Source organism: Caretta caretta, chromosome 7, assembly GCF_965140235.1.
Source record: "Caretta caretta isolate rCarCar2 chromosome 7, rCarCar1.hap1, whole genome shotgun sequence".
Taxonomy (NCBI): Eukaryota; Metazoa; Chordata; order Testudines; family Cheloniidae; genus Caretta; species Caretta caretta.
Window position 1 is genome coordinate 33,804,757 of NC_134212.1, and position 21,379 is coordinate 33,826,135.

At 61.0% G+C, this 21,379-nt stretch overlaps 1 protein-coding gene across 2 annotated transcripts; it reads left to right on the plus strand.

The window, feature by feature from the left end:
• The first annotated feature begins 47 nt into the window (after window positions 1–47).
• LOC125639780 (serine/threonine-protein kinase D3) lies at window positions 48–21,334 on the plus strand. Of its 2 annotated transcripts, none has more exons than XM_048857483.2 (20): window positions 48–673; window positions 5,012–5,119; window positions 8,150–8,336; window positions 11,201–11,339; window positions 11,632–11,760; window positions 12,126–12,280; window positions 12,641–12,836; window positions 13,539–13,622; window positions 14,640–14,793; window positions 15,084–15,207; window positions 15,590–15,667; window positions 15,837–16,086; window positions 16,549–16,577; window positions 16,809–16,881; window positions 18,282–18,388; window positions 18,746–18,907; window positions 19,510–19,608; window positions 19,901–20,168; window positions 20,622–20,707; window positions 21,053–21,334. In XM_048857483.2, the coding sequence occupies exons 3-20, from the start codon at window positions 8,280–8,282 to the stop codon at window positions 21,242–21,244; spliced, it is 2,382 nt and encodes a 793-aa protein (XP_048713440.1). In that variant the 5' UTR covers window positions 48–673; window positions 5,012–5,119; window positions 8,150–8,279; the 3' UTR covers window positions 21,245–21,334. The 2 variants fall into 2 exon arrangements, with proteins under 2 accessions (XP_048713440.1, XP_074986570.1); XM_075130469.1 differs by having other exon boundaries at window positions 49–673; window positions 8,150–8,304.
• Window positions 21,335–21,379: the final 45 nt, after the last annotated feature.

Sequence of the window (21,379 nt, forward strand, 5' to 3'; positions counted from 1 at the left end):
TCTGGGCAAGGGCTGGATGTGGGGCCTGTCCCAGGCTCATGCCTGCAGTGGCTGGGCCTCCGGGCACGTCCTTCCCCCACAGCGTGGGCAGCCCAGCTTTTTCAGTGGTGGGGAAAGTCCTGCTCAGCTGTCTGCAGGGAACAGAGGGGAGAGAGTAGTGTCCCAGGCCCCTGGGGTCTCCTTGCTGATCCCTACCCAGAGGGGGTGGGGCAGCATGGTGCCCTCTGGCATGGAGCCAACCCTGACTCGCTGCACCATGGGGCCCCCCAAACTGAGCCCCACCCCAGAGGGAGGATCTGCCCCGGACTACTGCCTCTGGCAGCACAATGGCTATTGATGGCTACCTAGCGGTGGGTCCATCATACGCAGTATCCTGCCCCTTCCCTGCTACTCTGAATCAGACCCATGGGTCTATCCCACCCGGTGTTCCCCTTCCTGCCATCCTGGGTCAGACCCCTGGGCCCATCCAGCCCAGTATACCCCCTCCAGCCACCCTGGCTCAGCGCATGGGCCCATCCAGCCTGGTATACCCTGCCCTGGGTCCATTCAGCCTTTCCCTGCGCCAGGTGCCAGTATCCCCCACCTCGAAGAAGCTGTCGACAATCTTGTCAGTGGTGGCGGCCTGGGAGCGGAACTGCTGCTGGAGGTGCTCAACTGATGCCATCAGCTGCAGGTAGGTGAAGAGCAGCTGCTTCTCCCTGTTGGAATGGGGCACAGTGACTTCCCTGGGATCAGAGCCTGCTTTCCTAAGGTGTCCCCTCCTGCCAGGGCCCCTCTGGGTACATGCACCCCTGGAACTGATCTGTGTTGGGTGATACCAGGCTGGATGGGCCCATGGATCTGATGGTGGGGGACAGATACCAGGCCGATGGGCCCATGGATTGCGGTGGGGAGGTTCCAAACCGGATGGGCCCGTGGATCTGAAGGGAGAGAGGAGCTGGAAGGGCCCATTACCCCACTCTGACATGCCCCATGTTGGCTACTTCCACGTGGGATGGAGGGGAGAGGCTGTGCCATGAGGCCCCCTTACCTCTCGCTGCCATCCATGTGCTTGATGAACTGATCCAGGAAGGCTTCATCATCCTCCGGCTTCATGTGTCCCTCTGTGTGGGGACAGAGAGAGATGTCTGTGAGACTCCAGCCAGGCAGCAGGACACCAGCCCCCACCCGCCCCAGGGAGGAGAACCTCACCACTGCCAACAACCCACAGCAGGGGGTGGCGTGTGGGTGAGATGAGTTTGCTGGATCCCAACAACGGCCTGGAACCCCCTTGCCCCACAGTGTCTGGGGGCTGAACGCATTACAGAGACAGCCCCCTAGAGGGGATTCCCCTCAGTGCAGGCACTTGGGAGTCTAGACTGGTATCCAGGGGCCCATCCAACCCGGTATCCCCCACTCCCTAAGCAACCCAGAGGAAAGGGGTTCATACTGTCCCTTTGAACTGTCCCCACCAGCCAGAGCTAGAGGGAGGGGAGCTTACCCTGAGCTGGCTTGCCTGATACAATATCTTCTATGCTGCTCTCCTTCTGCTCCAGCAGAGTCTGTAATGCAAGTGGGGGAGAGGAACAACCCCAGCATTAAACATGGACCCAACAGGGGGAAACCCTTGTTTCAATGGGGGAAACTCAGGCATGAAGGGAGTCAGGGACAGAACCAGGAAGAGGACCCAGGAGCCCTGACTTCTGCCGCCCCCACTCTAAGCACTAGATACCACTCTTCCCCCAGAGCCAGGGATAGAACCTAGGAAGCCTGCCCCCCAGCTCACCCCACTCTAACCACTAGATAACATTGCCCTCCCAGAGCTGGGAATAGAATCCAGGAGTCCTAGCTCCCAGCCCCACACCCCTGCTGTAACCCACTAGACCCCACTCCCTTCCCAGGCTGGGGTAGCTGGGCTGCTGAGACAACTCCCTCCATGCCTACTTCCCCCATTCCTTAGGGTGTGGGGAGAGGCACCTTCTGCTTCTGTAGCTCTTTGCGCTTGATCAGGGTCAACTGGAAATTGTCCACCAGGACAGCGATGACCAGGCTGAGAGAGAGAGAGAGAGGGGGGGTGGGATAGGGCTGGGACAATGGGTTCTTTCCCCTCTAAGGGACACCAGCTCTGATCAGGCCCCCAGGTGTGGGAACTGGCTGGCTCAAGCAGGGGGATATGGGGCCATTTCCCTCTCCAGGGGCTAAGTGCCAGGGGGAAGGAGGTGTGGGGAGGGGCATAGGGATATGGAAGGAGGATGGGGAGCTGGGGGCAGGGGAGGACCAGTGTGGTAAAGGGGCTGGACTCACTTGAGGAAGGTGAAGTACTCGATGAGGATGTAGGCCATCAGGAAGTATATAATGTATGAGGCACCTGCAAAGGGAAGGGTGAGCTTCTATTGGGAATGGAGCAGTGGCAGGAAAAGAACCCAGGGGTCCTGGTTCCCAGCCCCTCCTGCTATAACCCAATAGATCCCACTCCTCTCCCAGAACTGGTGCTAGAACCCAGGAGTCCTGGCTCCCAGCCCCTTGTCCTCCACGCTCTAAGTACTAAGACCCCACTACCCTCCCAGCATGGGGATAGAACCCCAGGGTCCTGCCCTGTGGTGGTGGGGAAGGTTTCTCACCCACTTGGACGCAGTCCAGGTAGATTAAGGACCAGTCGTCTAGCGTGAAGAGCTGGAAGAGGGTGAAGATGGTGTCGAAGAGCTCCCCGAAGTGATCGGGGTCGGACTTCTGGAACAGGTCATGCAGCACCACTGAGAACATGACTGGGGGGGTGGGGGTAAGGAGCAACAGTGCTGTGAACGAAGGACCTCCCAATGCTACCTGGGGAGGGGAGTGCAGAGGGGTTACAGGAACTGGCTGAGTCTGACATGAGCTGTCTAGTTCACCAAAGAACGTCACTTGAGGTCTCAGATACAAGCCAGTGTCACACCGCTACCATCACAAAAGGCACGTGTGGCGGATGCTGTGTAAGGAGTTCTGTACCTGCACTGACAATATGGTCTGACAGCTGTGGCTGGGGGGGTGGGCCACCAGCAAGTGTAGATAAAGGTTTCCTGTCAGACAAGGGCCAGTTAGCCATGGATCTGTCTACATGTGTACTGTGTACTGTCTCCTTCACAAGGGGTTGCCTAGCATCAGTCTGAGCTGACTGCAAATGAAGGCATGTAAGAACTTCAGAAAGACACTAAGGAAGAGAAATGGGGGGGAGGGAGGAGAGACCTTGCCTCGAGATACACTTCAAAGGTTTGACTTGACTATAGTTGGGGGGCAGAGAAGACAGGCAGGAATCCCTACCTAGGAAGGGAAGGGACAGTAGGTTTGCTTCATGAATGTGGGATCTCAGCCAGGCTTGATGGAACATGCTGGAGTGACCTTTGGGTGACAGCAGGCTCTTTCAACAGGGGGATGCCTGGAGAGTTAAGCTGAGGTGCTAGAAAGTAGGCAACGATTTTATTTTGTGTGTCACCATTTGCTTCCAGTATGTCACTGGAGTCTTTGTTCTCGGACAATACACTTATTGGTTTCCCTATAAATGCAGGTGCTGTGGTGCCAGGCAAAGGGATGGGCCTGAGCTGCCTTACCAGCTGCTTTGTACGGCTCCTTTGGGAGCAGTAAGCCTGGGGAGGCTGGGAGCGTCCGGTGGCTAAAGGGCTAGATGCTGAAGGACCTGCTCCGAGCACTCGGGCCTGGGGTGTGGCTGTCATGACCTGGACGGAGAGAGCGGGGTTGGGGGGGCCTGGAAGGCTGGGCTGGTGCTGCCAGAGGCTGGTGGGTTGAGGCAGCTGATCTATAGTAGGCACAGACAAGGTTGCTTCATACTAAGGGCAGGTGGTGGTGAGGTGCCTCCCAGCCCTGGGAAGTGTCAGGTACCCCCAGGAAGAGAGCCCCCACTGCACCCTGATCCGACAGGGAGAGAGCCCCTGCTGCGTCCCCCACCCCACAGGGGAGAGAGTCCCTACTACACCCCCTCTCATTCCATAGCACCCCCCATCTATCTCACTGTGGGAAAGGACAGAGCCCCCGCCCCACGGCAGGATACAGAGGCATGTGAACATCAGCAGCAGGATGGCCCCAATGGACGGGCCGGACAGTGCGAACGTGCTTGTCAGCTCCTGCAGGTTCTCCAGCACCCTGGGGGCAGAGACAGGGGCTTTGTGGGGGGCCTCAGGGCTGCAGGAGCCCCAGAGACCCATGGGATCTGCTGTGGATGGGGCACTGGCCAGAAAAGAACCCACTCATGGGGGGTGTCCCAGGGCATGTGGGGAGGGAAGGGTGAGGTTCCCAAGGGGGACAGGGATGGCACTGGGGTCAGCAGGGGTGTGGCAGCACAGGGCAGGGGCACAGCACCTGGGGGACAGGGAGAAGCCCAGGTGGCAGAGCACACAGGGGGCAGGGAGCAAAGGGGCACCCAGGAAGGCACAGCAGGGAAGGCCACCCAGAGAGGCAGGGAAAGAGCAAGGGGGCATCCAGGTGTCACACCCGGGACGGCCCTTGGCGAGCAGGGAGAAGGCAGGGGTCATAGCAAAAGTACAGCACCCAGGGCCCCAGCAGGGCCCCAGCTCCATTGCCCGGCACTTTGCTCCCTCTATCCCCCATGCCCGCCAGGCACTGACCGTAGCGTGAGCAGCAGCCTCAGGATCCGCACGGCCCGGACACCCTTGAAGACGCGGAGCACACGTAAGAGGCTGACAGCATTGCCGTGGGTGGTGTGGCCCGGATAGATGAGGAGCGGCAGCACGAAGTCCAGCACCATCATGATCATGATGAAAAAATCTGTGAGGAGGGGGCACCAGCATCGAGGAGAGGGGGCACCACTGCAGCCCCCCAACACCCGCTTCCCCTGCAGGCACACACCGCCCCATCCCAGGCACTCGCCCCTCTCTTGCCCCATTGCCCTGACCCCGAGGCCACCCCGAGGTGGCTTGTCTCATCCCCCCGTGAACCCCAGCCCCAGGGAATCTCTCTGCCCCACCTCCCTGCCAGGATTGCCTCGGTCCCCTCCCATGGTGACCCACCAATGTCGTTCCAGGGATCGCGGAAGTAGTCAAGGTCCAGGGCGATGAGTTTCAGCAGTGCCTCCAGCACGTACACGCACAGGAAGACGGCGTCCATGGCGGAGAAGAACCACTCTGATGGGGTGAGGGGGCTGGGGTGAGGGCATGTACCCACTAGGCCATACTGACCTCGCCATCCACACCCGGCCTAGAGAACACACCCTGTGTGGCAATGGACACCCACACGCTGGACTCAGCCCCTTCCTGAATGCAGACAGCATGGCTTAGTGGGTATGGGAGCCAGAACTCCTGGGTTCTATCTCTGTCTCTGGGGAGAGGGGTTCCTAGTGGTTAGAGCAGGGATGCTGGGAGCCACAAGTGCTGGGTTCTATTCCCAGCTGTGCTATTGACCTCCTGTGTGACCTGGGGCAACGTCCTCCCACTTGATGCCTCAGTTTCCCCGTGTCCATTCAGACTCTGAGCTCCTCAGTGCACGGATTGTCATTCACCATGAGTCTATGCAGCGCCCAGCACAACAGGTGCCCTGGTCTTACCCAGGTCACTAGGCACTACCATAATACTCAGAATAACCATGAGCTAGTCCCTGAGGTGAGATGGATGCACCACCCACCTGCTTGGAAGGGGAAATGGGGCGACCTCAGGGGGGTGGGCAGCATCTCTTAGGTTAGCAGGGGGCACTGGGGAGACCACTGGCTGGGTGAGTGGGAACTGGGATGTCCCAGGGTGGGCAGAGAGAAATAGGCCAAGCCTGTGACTGGGGCAGGGGCAGGATGGGAGTGGTCAATCCCCATAGCTGAGATGCGGGAGCAATGGGGCTATCCCCATGGCTGGGATGGGGAAGGGGAAATGGGATGATCCCCATGGCCAGACAAGGGGGGGCACAATCCCCATAGCTGGGATGGTGGGGTTGGGTAATGGGATGATTCCCATGGCCAGGCCAAGGGGTGATCCCCATGGCTGGGATATGGGGAGGGGAATGAAATGACTCCCATGGCCAGGCCAGGCCAGGCCAGGCCAGGGCAGGGCAGGGGCAGTCTTACCTCCGCGGACCTGCACTATGGCGAAGGTTTGCGCCACCAGTACTGCTGTGTGGATGCCAACCATGCTGATGATGAAGATTTCGAAGGCCAGTAGCTGAGTGAGCTTGTGGATGATAGCCCGCAGGGTCAGCAGCCAGGACACGGTCTTCTTCCACACCAGGCACAGCAGGACCATGGTGCCCCTCCACTTCCGCCCCTGCCGGTGGTCCTGCTTCCCTGGGCACAGATGCCACGGATCAGCCATGATAGGGAAGGAACAGGACAAATCATAGTTATGGGAGGGTGGGCAGGGCGGGCTGTGGATTATTTGGGGGGCTGTGTAGGGGACAGGTGCAGTCTGTGCGGAGCTTGGGGTGTGGTAAGGCTCCATGTTCCCTCTGGCTCTCCTCCGGCAGTGGTGCTGGGTCCTGGGACGGGGGGGGAGTATGGGGTGTTTGCGGGTGAGGGGGAGTTGCAGGATGGCGGGAGGAGCCCCATCTTCCCTTTGGCTCTTGTTGGGGAGAGGTATTGGGCAGTGGGGGGTTGGGAGCTGGGGTGGGGGCATGTGCAGAGGCGTGGGGGGATGGGGTGTCCAGGGAGCACCCCGTTACCTTTCAATATCTTTGGGGGGTGGGAGGAGGCCGAGGTGGCGTGCAAGGAGGCCTGGAAGACAGGGGGCATCTCCTCCTTGTACGGAGACTTCTCCATCTGGGAGTTGGACACAACAGGCACGGTCAGGTAGTCCATGGTGTATGTGTGCCCCAACTCTCCCTGACTGGGACCCTGCAACCCAATTCCCTCAGTGAACCCCAAATGACCCTCCCTCCTTCTTTTGTGACCCCAGCCAAGCCCACGTTCCAGACTGACTTCCCTAGTGGCCCCAGAACCCCGGGGACCTGGAGGTTCCAGATCAGAGCTCCCCGCCTTTGTAATGCCGTCACTGTGGTGACTCCTAAACACCACAGTGCGGGGAGGGGACAGCGCAGGGGGCCTAGGAGGGCTCCCTTTAGGGACAGGATGGGGCTTAGCAGTATGGAGGGAGCCTGGGTTGGGCCCCAGGAAGAAGCTGGGGGACAGCGCATGGTTAGGGGAGCAGGGCAAGGTGAGGCCTACGGGTGTAGGGAGGAGTCGGGGCGGGGGGAGTGTCTGTGGGGGGTGCAGAGTAGGAGGTGGAGGGGGGCAGGGGTACTGTGAAAGGGTGGAGCAGGCAGGGGTGGGGCCTATGGGGAGGACTGTCTGGGGAGGACTCTGTGTCAGGGCCAAAGGTGAGGGTGAGGATGGGGAAGGTGTCTGTGTGGAGGTGGAGGGCAGGGAGTCTGCAGAGTGGGAGTGGGGTGGGGGCCAGGAGGAGTGTAGAGCAGGAGGGGGAGCACTATCACAGCTCCCTGGCCTGCTGCAATTGCAGCCCCTGGTGCTTTCACTTCCCCTCCCCTCCCCCAGCTGTGATGAAGGTTTCCTAACCCCTCCCTCCTGAATCTGGACTGTACTGGGAGCTCTGGCCTATGCTGTTCACCCAGAGAACCGAACCTGGGTCCGAGCAGGACAGCTCCAGCCCAACCCCATTGTCCCCACCCATTGCCCCTGTGGCTCTGCAGGCCCCTCACTCCTGACAGATCCAGCTGAGGGTGTGGAGAGCAGGAGCTGGCTCCGATGCCGCTTGGGGAGGGGGTGACTCCCAGTTTCACCCAGGGGATCTGAGAATAGAATTGGTCCCTGACCCACTGCAGTCAATGGGTGACTCTCGACTGACCCCAGGAGTCAAGGGGATCAGACAGGGACCCTACATTAGTGCAATGAATGAAAGTCATTGGGGCTGAGTTAGATCAGTGGGTCTCAACCTTTCCAGACTACTGTACCCCTTTCCGGAATCTGATTTGTCTTGCGTACCCCCAAGTTTCACCTCACTTAAAAACTGGTTGCTTACAAAACCAGACATACAAATACAAAAGTTTCACAGCTCATTGTTACTGAGAAATTGCTGACTTTTACATTTTTACCATATTATAAAATGAATCCATTGGAATATAAATATTGTACTTACATTTCAGTGGATAGTATATAGACCAGTATAAACAAGTCATTATCTGTATGAAATTTTAGTTTGTACTGACTTTGCTAGTGCTTTTTATGTAGCCTGTTGCAAAACCAGGAAAATATCTAGATGAGCTGATGTACCCCTGGAAGACCTCGGCGTACCCCCAGGAGTATGCATACCCCTGGCTGAGAACCACTGAGTTAGATGACAGCTGAGTGGTGACCCATCATGTCCAGCACTTCCATCTCACCCTGTAAGCTCCCTTCACCAGGAACCAAACTTGGGGTAATTCATTACCATCCGGGTGTTGCTTTGATGGGGGAACACCATAGAAATGCAGTTATTAATACTAGCAAAGATGCGAATAGGACCCAGGAGTCCTGGTTCCCCCCGCCCCATCTAATCCACTAGACACCTCTCCCCTCCCACAGCTGAAGACAGAACCCTGGAGTCCTGGCTCTCCACCCCATGCACTAACCCACCAGGCTGCGCTGCCTGCACCCATCGTTATCAGCAGACAGCTCTGTCCGTTGGGGAGCAGAGAGTTAACACTGCATTTCCTGCAGCTCAGAGAAGCCGTGGGGACAGGCGGTGCAGGGAGCCAGTGTGGGGACTGTGGGGGGGAACGAGAAGGGACCCCTTTCTCTCCTGCCTCCTGCCCCATCCCCACGTGAGACCCTCAGGAGTTGGATCCAGCACAAGACCCAGCTTTCCCGGGCACCCGGTGCTGCCCATGGCTCTGGAGTGCCAGCCCCTGGGCACAGTATCTGTGCGCCTGCAGACTGGGCTGTCCCGAGAGTCATACATGCTGCCCCCAGAGGAGCTGCGTTATGAGCACCTGCGGCACCTGGCAGTGGAGCTGGTGGAGAGGAAGGTAATGGGGCTAAGCTGGAGGAGTGTCGAGAAGGGGAGCACGGGTGAAAGGGCCAGGATCCAGGGTGCGGGGATGGGAGGGGTCCCCAGAAGGAATCCCAGAGGTTGTGCCCAGATGCCAATGGTGGGTCACGGAGACACCAGGGGAGTTTGCTCAAAGTCTGACTAGTGCTTGGAATGTAGGGGAGCAGCTGCGGAACCCAGCAATGTCCTGACTTCCAGCCCCAGCTGCTCTAACCGTGAGTCCCCACGCCCCTCCCAGAGCCGGGGACAGAACCTGAGAGTCCTGGCTTCCACCCGGCATACTCTAACCACTAGGATTCACTCCCCTGCCTCAGCTAGGAATAGAATTGAAGAGTCCTACCTTCCAGTACCTCTCCTGTTCTAACCACTAGACTTCACTCCCCTCCCCGAGCTATGAATAGACCCCAGGCATCCTGCTCTCCCCTCCTCTAACCACTATTCCTCCTCCCTTCTTGATGCCTGGAGATTGATTTGCTGTTCTCCTAAAACAGATTAAATGAGGCACAGCCTGGGGGAAACACTGGGCTGGAGACTGCGGTGTCCCAGAGTTAGGGTGGCAGATGGGAGTTGCTGGACTGCCAGGCTTCAGGGGGCTCGCTCCCTGGGGAACCTCATGGCACTCAGAGCCCTTGGACAGCACCCTTGGGGGGGCACATGGGATGGGTCAAGGGGCCTGATCTTACCAGGAGACCTGCAGACAGGATTCGAGGTCGGGGGAAGATGATGTGACCCAAGTGTCAGATGACTGGGAGATATAGAGCCCTGGTCCAGGTCCAAAGAGGGGACACCCTTAATATTATGGAGTGTGGGGGTGTGTCTGCCCACCTGCTGTGGACCTGCGCTCTCTCATTCACAGGAGGGTGGCTATTCAAAGGTTCCCTGGCTCCTCCGCATTTCCTTTGCCCCCTGCCCCCTCCCCGCCAGTTTCCATCTCAGGACAGCACAGGGAGCACTTGGGTGTGTGTGGGGTGGGTGCTACAGCAGCCATGCTGAGTCAATCTTTCCGCTGCGGCTGGGGTCAGCAGGGCCCTGTGCTTCCTACCTGCACTCTGAGGGCCTGCCCCTTCCCCGGCTGCCCAGTCCCCCTGCACCGAGCAAGTGACAGAGGAAACCAGCAGAGCAGCTCGTTTCCGCTCCGTGCTCACTCATGGCATTGCAGGGGGGGGGCTCGTCTGTCTGCAGGGAGCGGGGAGTCTCATACAACTAGCCCTGTACAAACAGCCCCCCACGCTCCACCCCAGAGGTGACTGGATCTCAGCGCCAGGCAAGGGATCTCTGTATAAACACCCCATGCAGCCCAGCCCAGAAGCAGCTGCCTCTCAGCACCAGGCGCGGAAGGCTTGTGTACACAGCCACCATGTCCCACTCCAGAAGTGGCTGCATCTCAGCACCAGGCAAAGGAGCCTTGTTTAAACAGCCACTGCACCCCACCCTAGAGGCAGCTGCATCTCAGTGCCAAGCAAGGGATCCTTGTATAAACAGCTCCTGCACCCCACCCCAGAAGGGTCTGCATCTTGATGCTGGGTGAAGGATCCCTGTATAAACAACCCCATGTCCCACCCCAGAAGCAGCTGCATTTTAGCTCAGTGCAGTTCCAGTGAGAACACACAGCATTTCTGCAACAATGCAAGCATTCAAGACATGCTACAGCAGTGGTTCTCAAACTTTTGTACTGGTGACCCCTTTCACATACCAAGCCTCTGAGTGCGACACCCCCCCCCTTATAAATGAACAACACTTTTAAATATATTTAACACTACTATAAATGCTGGAGGCAAAGCAGGGTTTGGGGTGGAGACTGACAGTTAGCGGTGGGACTCTATCTGTGCTCCCCTCCCTCTCCCAATGTGTCACAAGCCCTGGCAGGCTCCGGACTCTGTGAAAGTTGTGGGCGTGGGTGATTGCCCAGCCAGGGAATGGTGCTGGGAAGAGCTGGAGCCCACAGCCTGGGAGCGGCAAAACCTGGAGCTAGAGTGAAGATTTCATGTCTATAATAACCAGGCCTGTTTCAGTCCCATCTTCCCCTGCCGGGAGGCGCTAATGTGAGCTCACAGGCCAACCTTTACCAGCTGAGAGCAGGCTGGGGCAGTGGGGTCGGGGGGAGGTTACTGTCTGTGTCCCCCATAATTCCCCAGAAAGAGGCCATGACTTCTGAGTTCTATGCCTGGCTCAGGAAGGGGAGTGGGATCTAATGGTTAGTGCAGGCCAGGGGGGCCCAGGAGGCCTGGGTTCTAATACCATCTCTCTCCTAGTTCCCTGAGTACGGCTTCCTGGGAGTGTCGGAGAAGATCATGCTGTTCCGGCACGACACCGCGTCAGAGAATGTGCTGGAGCACTTGGGGCCAGACGGTGTGGTGCGCCCTGGGGACCTGATTGAGGTCGTGCTGTCGGGTGAGACAGTCCTGGGGCACCAGAGCCTGTGGATGCCAAACAGGGCCTGGAGGGGAAAGACCTCAGCTTCCCCTCCCTGCCCCATGTGAGCCAGCCAGTCTCCCATCCTGGGGCAGATCAGAACTGGCGCCCCCTAGAGGGGAAAGGCCCCTTGTCCCATTCCCCCATCCCACCCAGCCAGTCCCCGTGCCATAGGGGCAGATCGGAGCCAGCGGCCCACAGAGGGGCAGGCCCTGGACTCCCATGCTCCCTACCAAACCCACCCTCTCCTCATTCTTCTCTCTCCCCACAGCCTCAGTTTCTTTGGATTTCACTATCCGGCCCCATGTGCTGCTTGTTCACTCCTACAAGGCCCCGGCCTTCTGCGACTACTGTGGGGAGATGCTCTGGGGGCTGGTGCGCCAAGGGTTAAAGTGTCAAGGTATGGAGCAATCCGTGTCCACCCCTTCCCGTCCCCGCCCTGGGACTGACCCAGTTGCCTGACCCAACCCTCTCCCGCTTCCTGGGTCCCTCTGGTGCCCATACCCCCATCTCTGCACCTGGCCCGATCCCCTGGGTCCCACTGGGCAGACAATGCTCCCTTCAGATCTCCTGGGTCCCTTTGGCACCCCTCTCCCCAGGCCTGGCTGAATTCCTCAGCCCTTTGCACACCAGTAGCCCCCTCCTTCCAGGCCTGCCCAATCTCCTGGAGCCCCTCTGGGGCTCCCACCTCCATGACCAGGGGACCCACCTCCCCCCATTCCAGGCCTGGCATGGGGCCCAGTCCTCACTCTCCCCTCCCCCCAGGCTGTGGGCTGAATTATCACAAGCGCTGTGCCTTCAAGATCCCCAACAACTGCCGCGGTGTGAGGAGGAGCCAGCTGGCCAGTCGCTCACTGGGCGCTACCACCAGCCCCAAGACCCCTGGCCTTGGCCAGACTGTGGGGGGCAGCCTGGAGGAGGTAGGAGCTGGGACCCACACAGCCGGCGGAAGTATTCCAGAGGGTGATGGCTCTTGGGTGTTGGGAAGGTCAAGGACTTCAGAGGCGATGGATACACCCTGCAAAGGAATACGATGTCTGCTCTAGCCACTACACCCACTCCTCTCCCAGAGGAATCCTGGCTGCTAACCCCCTGCAGTGGTGGCTGGATAGGATGGGGAAGGCCAGGCAGAGACCCAGGGTAAATCAGAATTGGGGATGGCTGGCAACTTGGCTGGGCCCCTGGAAAGTGGGGTGCAGTGAGGGACAGTGACAGTGTGGAGTTGGGGGGAGGGTGGGGACACTCACCACAGTCTAACATGGACTCTGGTTCCCCTGCAGATCAGTCACTGGAAGTGGGGCCAGCAGACACAGGGTCCTGTGCTGATTGGCCGCCCGCTCTGGAAGGACTGGATGGATCTGAACCGGGTCAAGGTGCCACACACCTTCCAGGTCCACTCGTACACCCGGCCCACCGTGTGCCAACACTGCAAGCGCCTGCTCAAGGGGCTCTTCCGCCAGGGGTTGCAGTGCAAAGGTACCAGCAGCTGCGACCATGCAGAGGACTGGGGTAAAGGGCTGACCCCGGGCTGGGACCCTGCCAGGACTGGGGTGAGGGGCCTGACCCTGGACTGGGATGCTGCTGGGATTGACCTCAGAGTCACTGTGGCCCCACTGGGGTGTAGTGGTACAGAACCCGGCAACCCAGCTTCGAGCTGTGCCCCCATTGCTTCCCCTTTCAGCACTGAAGCTCCTTCTGATGGCATGTCCAAGCAACCACCCCAGGGAGGTGTCCCCTTTGACAGCCGTCTGTTGACCCAGTGAAGCCTCCCTGCCCTGCAGGGGCCACTTATCAAGAGAACCCTGTACAGAGAGCTGGGAGTCACGGTCTCCGTGGCTTCTCCCCATCCTTCTGGGGCTGACAGGGAACCAGCAGAAACAGTCACACACGGCAGGGGAACCTACATCAGGGGTACAAAGGGAGAAGTGGGGGGGATTCAGGGAACAGAGATAAAAGGGAGGAGCTGCCCTTGCTGTAACCAATGCAGCAACACTGTCTGAGTCTGCAAAGAGCCTGAGCCAATTGCTCTGAGGAGGGAGCTACCCCCTTTGTCACAGTTGGAGGTAGCACCCAGCCACACTGCTCCAGGGACCCCAGCAGGAAAGGGAGAGCTGGATCCCGGCTGGCCCGCTGCCCCACCCTGTCCCAGCCCTCAGCCTCCCTCCTCTCCCCCCACAGACTGTAAATTCAACTGCCACAAGCGCTGCGAGCAGTTCGTGCCGGAAGAGTGTGTGGGGGAGGGCCTGGCCCCTGGCACAGCAGGTAAGGATGGGGCCGCATTGGGCAGGGAGGCAACATACCTAGCACTACCCCATTCCCAGCCCCATCTCTGCCCCCTGCTCAGCTTGCCCACTGGGGAAGCCTGACCCCTCCCAGAGTGCCCCGCATGGCTATCCCACAATGCATTGGGCACAACCCAGTGACCCTGTCCAATCAACAATAGGGCTCCACTGCTCTAAGCTTGGCTGGGCCAGAAGCACCACACCTCATTCCCCTCCCTGTGTTAGGGGTAGAACCCAGGTGTCCTGATTCCCCCTTGGGCACAAACAGCACTTTCCTAAGGAGAGGGCCCAGAACGCTCCCTGCCCTGCCTCGCCTCACCCCCAGCTTAGTCTCTCCCGCCCCCCACTCTCCTCCTGTCCCCAGCTCCACTCCCTCCCCACCCCACCCAGCCCTGCACTTGCCCCCTCCCAGTCCCCCATACCCAGCCCTGAGCTCACGCCCTCCCAATCCCCCATACCCAGCCCTTACTCTCTTACACTGCCCCCACACCCCACTCTGCTCCCAGCCCTGAGCTCTCACCCAGAGAGGTCAGGCTGAAGAGCACCATCCTCACCAGGGCCCAGGAAGTTCTGGGAGCCCCAGGCCCCATCCTCTTTCTGTGTCTCCTCTGCCGCAGGCAGCACAAAAAGCCCAGACCCAATCTTCCCACCCTCCTGGGGGCTGGGGGTGTAGCACTGCAGAGGTAGGGAGGGTCAAGGAGGGGTACAGGGTCACCACACTCTCAGATTTGGCCTGGTCACCCCTCTGGCAGGACAGCCAGGCTCAATTTCCAATTCTAGTCAGGGGACAAGGGGTGGCCTGAGTCCTTCTTTGTTGTACCCCTGCTTCCAGCCCATCTGCTCTAACCATTAGCCACCACTCTGCTCCCAGAGCCAGGCAGAGAACCCAGGAATCCTGGTGCCCAGTGGCCCCGCTCTAGTCCCTATCCCCCATCGTGTTTTCCCTGCTGGCCTTGCAGAAAGCAGGGTATCTCACTCTCTCCCTTCACCCACATAGATGGCGAGAGCCCAGAGTGCCCATCTAGCAAGCCAGAGCCAGTGGAAGGGGAGGCAGATGGGGAGGGCACCAGTGGGCACGGGCTGGCAGAGGACACAGAGGAGACAGAGCCCAACCCTGGGACTCTAGAGGCAGAGATGCACACCAGCCTCAGGTAGGGACCCCCCCAAGGATGGGTGGGTGGGGTGGGATGGGGGGGGCTACATGGTTCCCCAGCGCCTGCTGCTCTATAGTACAGAAGGAGAAGGGGATCTCCCATGGGGTCAGTGAACTCAGGAATCCTGGTTCCCAATCCCCGCTCTAACCACCAGACCTCACTCCCCTCCCAGAGATGGGCATAGAACCCAGGAGTCCTGACCCCAGGGAGCCTGGTGGGTGGTGGAAGGCTGTGCCTTTGGGGGCAGGGGAGTCCAACATCTGAGTCCCTGTCTCTCCTGGCGCCAGCCCCTGTTTCAGTAGCTACATCCCCTTGATGCGGGTGGTGCAGTCCTGCCGGCACACCAAGAGGCGGCGCAGCGCCATCCTGCTGGAGGGATGGATGGTGCATTTCACCAGCAGGGACCCCATGGTGAGTGAACAGAGGGTGGAGACAGAGAGTGAGGTTACAGGAGGGTCAGGGGTGGAGCCACAGGAGATATGGGGTCAGGGGTGGAGCTTCAGGCAGGCTGGAATGGGGGGTGGAGTCAGAGGAGAATGGGAGGCAGGGGTCATGGATGGGCAGGGGGCAGGGTCACAAGGCAGAGTAACAGGATGGGGCACGGAGTGAGAGGGTGTCAGGGAGTGGGGCTTGCGGCTGGCCAGGGCTGGTTATGTGGGGACTGAGAGCAGGAGAGGGGGATTATTGGCCAGGCATTTCAGGGCAATGTTGGGGGGGCAGCAGAGGTTTGGGTTGGGGGGCCTTGGGATGGGATGGGCATAAGCCCCCAGAATAACATCTCTGTGCCCCCCAGAGGAAGCGCCATTTCTGGGTGCTGGACAGTAAGAGCCTGAGCTTCTTCCACTGTGAGAGCGGAGGCAAGTTCTACAAGGTGAGGGGTCCGCTCTTCGTCCCCTCCGCTGCATCCCATTCCCTACAGCACCCTGTTTCCCCTGAGCCCAAATCCAAAGCAGCCTGCACTCTCCCTGTGGCACCCCCCCTCCTGATTCCTCACCCCAGAGGAGCCCAGCCACTGTCCAATGGTCTTGCTCTTCCTGCAGGAGCTGCCGCTGTCTGAGATCCTCCAGATCCGCCCCTGGGAGGGGCTGACACCCCTGGCCCCCAGTGGGAGCCCCCCCTGCTTTGAGCTGGTGACGGAGGCCCTGGTGTACTACGTGGGCGAGCACAGCAGTGAGCGGGAGCCAGGGCAGGTCTGGGCGAGGGCGGAGGCTGGAAAGGCCTGGGCCAGGGCCATCCGCCAGGCCCTATGGCCTGTGAACCCCGAGCCCGACGGCTCTGTCCAGGAGCCCAGTGAGTACCATGGGGATCCCTCTATAGGCAGCCATGAGCCCCACCCCAGAGCCAGCTGCATCTCAGAGCTGGGTAAGGGATCATCCCTGATTCAACAGCCCCTATGCTGCACTGCAGAGCCAGCCAGACCTCAGTGTTGGGCAAGGAATCCTGTTAACAGCCTTCGTGCCACACCTCAGTGTTGGGCAAGGAACCCCTGTGTTAACAGCCCCTGTGCCCCACCCTAGTGCCAGCTGCATCTCAGTGCTGGGCAAGGAACCCCTGTATCAACAGCCCCTGTGCCATACCCCAGAGACAGCTGCATCTCAGTACCAGGTGAGGGATCCCTGTATAAACATCCCCAGTGGCCGTCTGAGAGGTAGCTGTCTCCTGCTCCCAGGATAAAAGGGCAGTGGGTCTGAATGTCCCAGTCCCAGCTGAGCCAGGGTCTTCTCATGTCTCCATTGTGTCTTATCTCTGCAGATTCTGACTATGAGTCCCCAGATGACACGGTGAGTTGGAGAGGGTGGCACTGGGGAACCCTAGGAGTGGTGGGGTGCATGGTCTAGCACGGGGAAGGGGATGAGCAAACATGGGGGCTGGTGTTGGGGTGAGGAAGCCAGGCATAAGGGTTGGTGGCGAGGTGGCAGTAGTGGGAGCATTAGGCCTGGTATGTCAGGGATTTGCCCCTAGCGGGCACCATGCCTCAATCCCCCCAACTCTGTCCTTGTCCCTCACCCCAGGACATCAGCCGTTCCTATCAGATCTTCCCTGACGAGGCGCTGGGCGCTGGGCAGTTCGGGGTGGTGTACGGCGGTAGGTGCCTTCCCCCGCCCCTGCTCCCCAACTCCCATCCTGGCTCCCCTTTCCTGTGTCCCCCAATAGCTCCCCTCCCTCTGTGCTGATCCCCCCACCTCCCCTTGGGCACAGTCTGGGATCTGTTTGCATGTGCACCCCCCAGGGGCAAACACGTGGACTACGGCTCCCCAGGTGCTGTAGCCATGCCCATCCCATCACTGCCATGCTTCCAGGAGCATGGTTTGCCCACTGCTCACCTGTGGTGTGCCAGTGCACATCTCCCCCCAGCCCTGCCCCACACCCCTCCCGCCCCAGCCCTGCCTCCCCCTCTGCCCCCAGCCCTGCCACACACCCCTCCCGCCCCAGCCCTGCCTCCCCCTCTGCCCCCAGCCCTGCCCCACACCCCTCCCGCCCCCAGCCCTGCCTCCCCCTCTGCCCCCAGCCCTGCCCCACACCCCTCCCGCCCCAGCCCTGCTTCCCCCTCTGCCCCCAGCCCTGCCCCACACCCCTCCCGCCCCAGCCCTGCCTCCCCCTCTGCCCCCAGCCCTGCCCCACACCCCTCCCGCCCCAGCCCTGCCTCCCCCTCTGCCCCCAGCCCTACCACACACCCCTCCCGCCCCAGCCCTGCCTCCCCCTCTGCCCCCAGCCCTGCCACACACCCCTCCCGCCCCAGCCCTGCCTCCCCCTCTGCCCCCAGCCCTGCCTCCCGCTCTGCCCCTAGCCCTGCCCCACACCCCTCCCGCCCCAGCCCTGCCTCCCCCTCTGCCCCCAGCCCTGCCACACACTCCTCCCGCCCCAGCCCTGCCACCCCCTCTGCCCCCAGCCCTGCCTCACACCCCTCCCGCCCCAGCCCTGCCTCCCCCTCTGCCCCCAGCCCTGCCACACACCCCTCCCGCTCCAGCCCTGCCTCCCCCTCTGCCCCCAGCCCTGCCACACACCCCTCCCGCCCCAGCCCTGCCTCCCCCTCTGCCCCCAGCCCTGCCTCACACCCCTCCCGCCCCAGCCCTGCCTCCCCCTCTGCCCCCAGCCCTGCCACACACCCCTCCCGCCCCAGCCCTGCCTCCCCCTCTGCCCCCAGCCCTGCCACACACCCCTCCCGCCCCAGCCCTGCCTCCCTCTCTGCCCCCAGCCCTGCCACACACCCCTCTGCCCCCAGCCCTGGCACACACCCCTCCTGCCCCCAGCCCTGCCTCCCTCTCTGCCCCCAGCCCTGCCACACACCCCTCCCGCCCCAGCCCTGCCTCCCCCTCTGCCCCCAGCCCTGCCACACACCCCTCCTGCCCCAGCCCTGCCTCCCCCTCTGCCCCCAGCCCTGCCACACACCCCTCTCTGCCCCCAGCCCTGCCACACACCCCTCCCGCCCCAGCCCTGCCTCCCCCTCTGCCCCCAAGCCCTGATACCACTGCCCTGCCCCCCAGGAAAGCACAGGAAATCTGGCCGGGATGTGGCCATCAAAGTCATCGACAAGCTGCGCTTCCCCCCCCGGCAGGAAAATCAGTTCCGCAATGAGGTCTCTATCCTGCAGGTGAGCCCCTGGGGATGGGAAACACAAGGACCCTGGTGGGAAAGGAGGGGTGTGTGGAAAAGGGGACCCTTGGGTGGGGGGCATGTGGGGACTCCTCCATGGACATGTTTGGCTGCCTCTGCCCCCCAGACCCAGTGGGGGAAATGGGGCAATGGCTGGACAGGCAGCACTCCCTCCCCCAGTGCACTGGGGGCTTTGTTGGGGCCCTCCCTCCCTGTGAGGGAGCTCCAAGCCAGTCCAGCACCAGAGAAGGGCCTGCAGGGTTAGGTGCAGGTCTGAGTGGTGGGGAGGGTTCTTGGGCTGTGAGCAGGGTGCGGAGGATCCCCGTTCAGGGAGCTCCATCCTCTCCCCTGCCAGAGCCTGCACTCCCCCTGCGTGGTGCACCTGGAGTGCATGTTCGAGGGCCCTGCCCGGCTCTTCGTGGTGATGGAGCGGCTGCGTGGCGACATGCTGGAAATGATCCTGTCCAGCGAGACTGGGCGGCTGCCTGAACCCCTTGCCAAGTTCCTCATTGCCCAGGTGGGTGCCGCAGCTCTCCCCGCCCCGCGCCCTGCAGTGGCCTCACAGCAGATCGAGGAGGACCAAGCAAACCCTCCAGCCTGGTGCTCCCCACAGGTGTCCCCGTCGGGCATGTTAATGATGCTGCACCATCCATGATCACAGCATGCATACTACTCAGAGTCCTTGTGAAAATGTACACACCCACACACACTGCTCCCCCACGGCCCACCGCTCCCATCCTGGCCCCCCAACATGCTGCTCCCCTGTGGCACGCCATTCGCTCCCATGCACTGCTCCGCATTGCTGCTCATCCCCATCGTGCCCACCACTGTGGTCCTGTCACCATTGCATACCGCACCCAGGCTCACCACTCACGCCACTCAGCATAGTGGTATACTTGCGCACGTCAGCACTGCACATCATTGCATGCTCCTCGCCATAACTGTGCACGTACACACACCATCCCATCACTGCCCCCCAATGCCTGGGTCGTGGCTCACACAGCACTCACCAGCGCATGTGAGCGTGCAACAGCCCCCATGCCACATCCAGTCTGTGCGTGGACCTGTCAGGAACTCCCCCCACATGGCAGGTAACCACCGTTCCCGCTGTGCTTGCAGATCCTGTCTGCCCTGCACCACCTGCACTCCCGGAACATCGTGCACTGTGACCTCAAGCCAGAGAATGTGCTGCTGGCCTCGGATGAGCCCTACCCCCAGGTGGGACAATCCCTCCCCTGCCTCCCAGCCCACCTCCCTGGAGCCCTGCCCCTCCTGTTCCACCGCCTCATCCCTCTAGCCCCCTCTCCCATCCTAGCTCGTGCCCCATTGCACCCACTCTCCCTTCCCCTTTCCGTCAAGACTCTATTACCAACCTGGGGCCGGACCAGACCTGGCACCCCCCAGAGGGGAGAGGCCCCTACCCCAAGCCAGCCGGTCCCCCCAGAGTCAGGCCCCCTAGCAAGGAAATGCTCCATATTCCCCACCCTCATGCTAACCCCTCACCTCTCAGGTGAAGCTCTGTGACTTTGGCTTCGCCCGCATCATTGAGGAGTCGTCATTCCGGCGCTCAGTGGTGGGGACCCCAGCGTACCTGGCGCCCGAAGTGCTGCGGCAACATGGCTACAACCGTGCCCTGGACATGTGGGCCGTGGGCGTCATCATCTACGTCAGCCTGAGCGGGACCTTCCCCTTCAACGAGGAGGAGGACGTCAACGATCAGATCAAGAATGCAGCCTTCATGTACCCCCGGCAGACCTGGGCCAGCATCTCCCTTGAGGGTGAGACCCTCCTACCCCGACCCTGCCCCCCCACCTCCAGACTGCAGCGTTCATGTACTCCCAGCAGACCCGAGTCAACATCTTCCTTGAGGGGGAGACCTCCTGTCTCCCCCACCACCCTGCACCCAATCACACTGCCCCCTTACCTCCAGACTGGCCACGTACCCCTGGCAGACCTGGGCCAGCATCTCCCTCGACGGCGAGACCCTCTTCCCCCACCACCACCACCCTGCCCTGCCCTGCTCCGCTCCCCTGTGGCATGCCACTCGCAGCACACTACTCCTCCCACTGCCCCTGCACCTCCAGAGCATGGGCTGCATGTACCTACAGCAGCCCTATGGCACCTCCAGGAAATTTGGCTGTTGCAGGCCTCTGGCAGCCAATGGCTGTGCTCCCTGGGGGGAGGAGTTGGGGAGAGGTCTTGGCCTATGTAACCCCCTCCTTCCCTCCCAGCTGTCAGCCTCATCCACCAGCTGCTGCAGGTGAAGCTGAGGAAGCGACTGAGTGTGAACAAGGCGCTGAACCACCCCTGGCTGCAGGTACCTTCCCTCCACCCCTCAATCCCTATTCACCCCACCCATATCCCTGCCTGCAGATACCTTCTGTCCCACAATCCACACCCCATAACACACCTCTTCTATCCCCTGGCACTGTCTAACTCCACATAAACTCCCTCCACCCTAGAACTCAACACCCTGCTCTCCCCTGCCCAGCTTCACCCCAGTCTCCAGTCCCCCCTCCCAACAGTAAATGGCTAACTCAACCCCCTCCCTAGCTCTCCCCATCCCCTGTAGATCCCTTCCTCAGTACACGGTGGACCCCTGATAGGAGGAGCCTGGACTCCCCACAGCACCTGTTGATGAGCGGTCTCCATCCCCCCCCAGGATTTCCAGACCTGGCTGGCCCTGCGGGAGCTGGAGACCCATGTGGGGCAGCGCTACCTCACCCATCCAAGTGACGACGCCCGCTGGAAGCGCCTTGCCCATGAGCAGGGGCTGGCCTGGCCATCAGGGCTCACCACTCAGCCCAGCCTGGAGGAGGAAGGGGACAGCGACAATACAGGCGAGGGAAGCTGAGCCCTCCCCCAGGACTCACTCATGGGAAAGAGGGAGGGGGGGCTGGGACCCCTTAGCACAACATCGCCCCCATAAACTGATTTCCCCAAATTTAGCACCATGTGGTCTGTGCAGGGTGTGCGCCCATCTTGCTGG

Bases quoted from the DNA above. Each gene is read 5' to 3' on its own strand.
- LOC125639780 (XM_048857483.2), top strand. From the start codon at position 8,280: ATGTCCAGCACTTCCATCTCACCCTGTAAGCTCCCTTCACCAGGAACC. The intron at 14,794-15,083 runs GTAGGGACCCCC...TCCTGGCGCCAG, and splicing joins GAGATGCACACCAGCCTCAG to CCCCTGTTTCAGTAGCTACA. The intron at 19,609-19,900 runs GTGGGACAATCC...CTCACCTCTCAG, and splicing joins CGGATGAGCCCTACCCCCAG to GTGAAGCTCTGTGACTTTGG.